This window comes from Episyrphus balteatus, chromosome 3 (genome assembly GCF_945859705.1).
Source record: "Episyrphus balteatus chromosome 3, idEpiBalt1.1, whole genome shotgun sequence".
Classification (NCBI taxonomy): Eukaryota; Metazoa; Arthropoda; class Insecta; order Diptera; family Syrphidae; genus Episyrphus; species Episyrphus balteatus.
Window position 1 is genome coordinate 23,292,467 of NC_079136.1, and position 2,811 is coordinate 23,295,277.

Sequence of the window (2,811 nt, forward strand, 5' to 3'; positions counted from 1 at the left end):
AAAAGACATGAAATTGTTTACATTTACCCACATTGACCCTATGAAATTATTTTTTTTTTAAATTCCAAAAATTTCTTAAACAAACATTTTTTGAATATATTTTTTTGGAGCATATTTTGTAAAGTTTTGTTTGTTTTTTTTTTCGGTTGATAAAAATGTTGATATTAATTTAGCACCTATTCGAATTTCTAAACAATAAACAAATATTCAAATATACGCACTACAATTTTAAACCCACAGAAATCTTACAAGAGCACAAACCTGTGGGTTAATTTAAAATCCTAATTCCAAGAGAAATATAAAAAATTGGCCGCAATTTAAATACACAAAGAACTTCATTTTTCATTAATTGTAACTATTGAATTTTGTACCAATTTGCATACATAAAAATCGCAATTTTGAGATAATATTCAGCTTCTAGTGCTCTTATATCAAAACTTTTGGTCAACGGACCACAATTTTCCAAAAGCAGTTCGAAATTCGAAAAAGTAAAATGTAGAAAAATTAAGCTTCTCTTAAATATTGTTTGGGTTTAAGTAGAAAGAAAGTGATAACTCCACTCTTTAAAACCTATGGCAAAAAAGTTCAGTAAAATATTTTAAATTATCTTTTTTTTTATTTTTTTGAAAATTAACAAAAAAAAATCGAATTAAAGCACTCTGTGAATCTCAAATCGTCAAAACAGAAAAAAAAAAAAAAAATATTTAAAATATTATTTCAATTTAAAAATCGCACAGGTAGCAACACAACAAGTTTAAATTTTCAAACAAAATGCCAAGAAGTATTTTTTCACAAAGATATAATTCAGAAAAAATTAAAATGAATGCATTTTTCGATGGTAATAGCGCATACTTTTGAAATTATTCTTACTTACTTATATTTCCATAGACGTTTTTAGGAGTTTGCCCATTTTTCCAAAAATAGGTAAACTTCCACCAATGAAACGTAAATTCCAGCCATTATTCAATGAAAAAAGTGCTCAAAGTGGAGGTTATAAAGAAAAGAAATTACTTAGATCAAATGATTGGTAAGTTAAGAAGAAAATAATTGCTAATAAGAAATAAAACATTGTTATAACTTTGAATTTTAGGTATGATAGTGATCGAGTTCCAATAACAACACGCTATTATTTAGAATCAGCGATGGGTTGCATTTTAATGGATAGATACTCCGAAAATGACAACAAATCGAAGGTTTGTGTGAAGGAGCCTTCAAAACCTAGCAACACAGTAGTGGTCAATGCTATTCATAGCACAGTAGTGGCCAACAATATCTCAACACCAGTAACTTCGTTGGTTAAGAAAGAGGATGAAAAACAAGAAGTGAAACCACATTCCAATTCTGTACCGAAAAAGTCCGAAGATTTTGATTCTGATTTAGAGAATTGTCCAGTTGATTTGAAATTCTTTTCGGACAACACAAAGAAAAGTCGCCGCGCTAAACAGCATAAAACATACGAATGTGAGCACTGTCAGAAGAAATTCGATCGTCCGTGGGTGTTGCATGGACACTTGCGTTTGCATACGGGAGAGAAGCCATTTGTATGCCCTAAGGAATCCTGTCAGAAGAGATTTGCAGATAGGTATTTGAGTGAAAATCTAAAAATTTAAGATATTTTAAATTTCTTTTTTTAAATAGATCCAATTTGCGAGCTCATCAAAGAAGTAAAGGACATCATAATTGGTCATTCCAATGTCCGCAGTGCACCAAATCATTCAGTCAACAGAGTTATTTGAATCGTCATAGCTTGCAAGCATGTCGGAAATTTTTATCTCATCATAAAAAATAATTTAATTTTCTGCATAATTTTCTCATAATTTAATTTATTGTTAATTATTTTAATTTGTTAATAAAGAATCTTTTGTTTCTGTTAAATAAAAACACTGAATTTTTTTTTCAAATTAAGCAAGTTGGTTATAGTTTGGTTGGTTTTTGTAAACCTTTAATTCAAATTATACTTGAATTTTAAGAAAATCTTTTAACTGGTGGAAAAGTAAGCATTTAAGGTTAATTTTGTATTATATAAGTACCTGCACATAAGTCAACAGAAAATTAAAAAAAAATAAAATAAATGTTCCATGATGTCTGCACAATTTTAAGATACCAACGATCAGATTTTGTCCAATCGCATTGCTGTACTTTGACTCAAAAGTACAGCAAATAAAATAAAAAAGACTTCAATTTCTTTAATTGAATGAATATTCAATTGGTTTATTTGATTATCATCTGCAAATAAAATTCTTGTTTAATTTATTGATAAGAGATGAGATGAGTGAATAATATTTATCAATAAAATGTGTGTATTTTTTCACTTTAAATTAAATTTTGCTTCCAGATGAGTTATCTTTTAAATTTAAAATCTTGTAGTGGATTAATTTAATTTACCTAAAGAAAATCATGCTGATACATAGTATTTGCAAGACTTATTATGCAACACCTTATCATTTTTTTTAAACATACCTACGGGCAATTCCATGGTGACCAGTGGTACCTACCACTTTTTTTTTTTTCTTTTTTTCAAATAAAGTTAAAATCTATTTCCTACTTCGTCACTCCATCATAAAAATATCGAAATCTATTTCATTTTAAAAATCTCTGTTCCAATCTTCTTTAAATTAACAAAATATCAGCCAAATCTGCTTCTTTTTTCAGAAAAATAAATATTTGACAAAAAAATTGTTATAAAACGACTTTTTTTTCTGCAAGTGGTAACGCTGATGGTAACTCACGTTACACTCAGAAAAATTTCCAACACATAAATAGATTTTTTTGGCAGTTATAAAGTGATTTATACGTAAATAGTGTCCAAGT

At 28.0% G+C, this 2,811-nt stretch overlaps 1 protein-coding gene across 1 annotated transcript; it reads left to right on the top strand.

Moving 5' to 3' along the window:
- The first annotated feature begins 690 nt into the window (after positions 1-690).
- Positions 691-1,881, top strand: LOC129912981 (zinc finger protein 41). Its single transcript, XM_055991274.1, has 4 exons — positions 691-838; positions 889-1,027; positions 1,091-1,582; positions 1,639-1,881. The coding sequence occupies exons 1-4, from the start codon at positions 772-774 to the stop codon at positions 1,787-1,789; spliced, it is 849 nt and encodes a 282-aa protein (XP_055847249.1). The 5' UTR covers positions 691-771; the 3' UTR covers positions 1,790-1,881.
- The last annotated feature ends 930 nt before the right edge of the window (positions 1,882-2,811 follow it).

What these genes read in the sequence shown, in the direction of transcription:
- LOC129912981 (XM_055991274.1), top strand. Translation starts at nt 772, where the DNA reads ATGCCAAGAAGTATTTTTTCACAAAGATATAATTCAGAAAAAATTAAA. An exon ending in AATGAATGCATTTTTCGATG is followed by an intron (nt 839 to 888) that starts GTAATAGCGCAT and finishes ATATTTCCATAG; the next exon opens with ACGTTTTTAGGAGTTTGCCC. An exon ending in CAGAAGAGATTTGCAGATAG is followed by an intron (nt 1,583 to 1,638) that starts GTATTTGAGTGA and finishes TTTTTTAAATAG; the next exon opens with ATCCAATTTGCGAGCTCATC.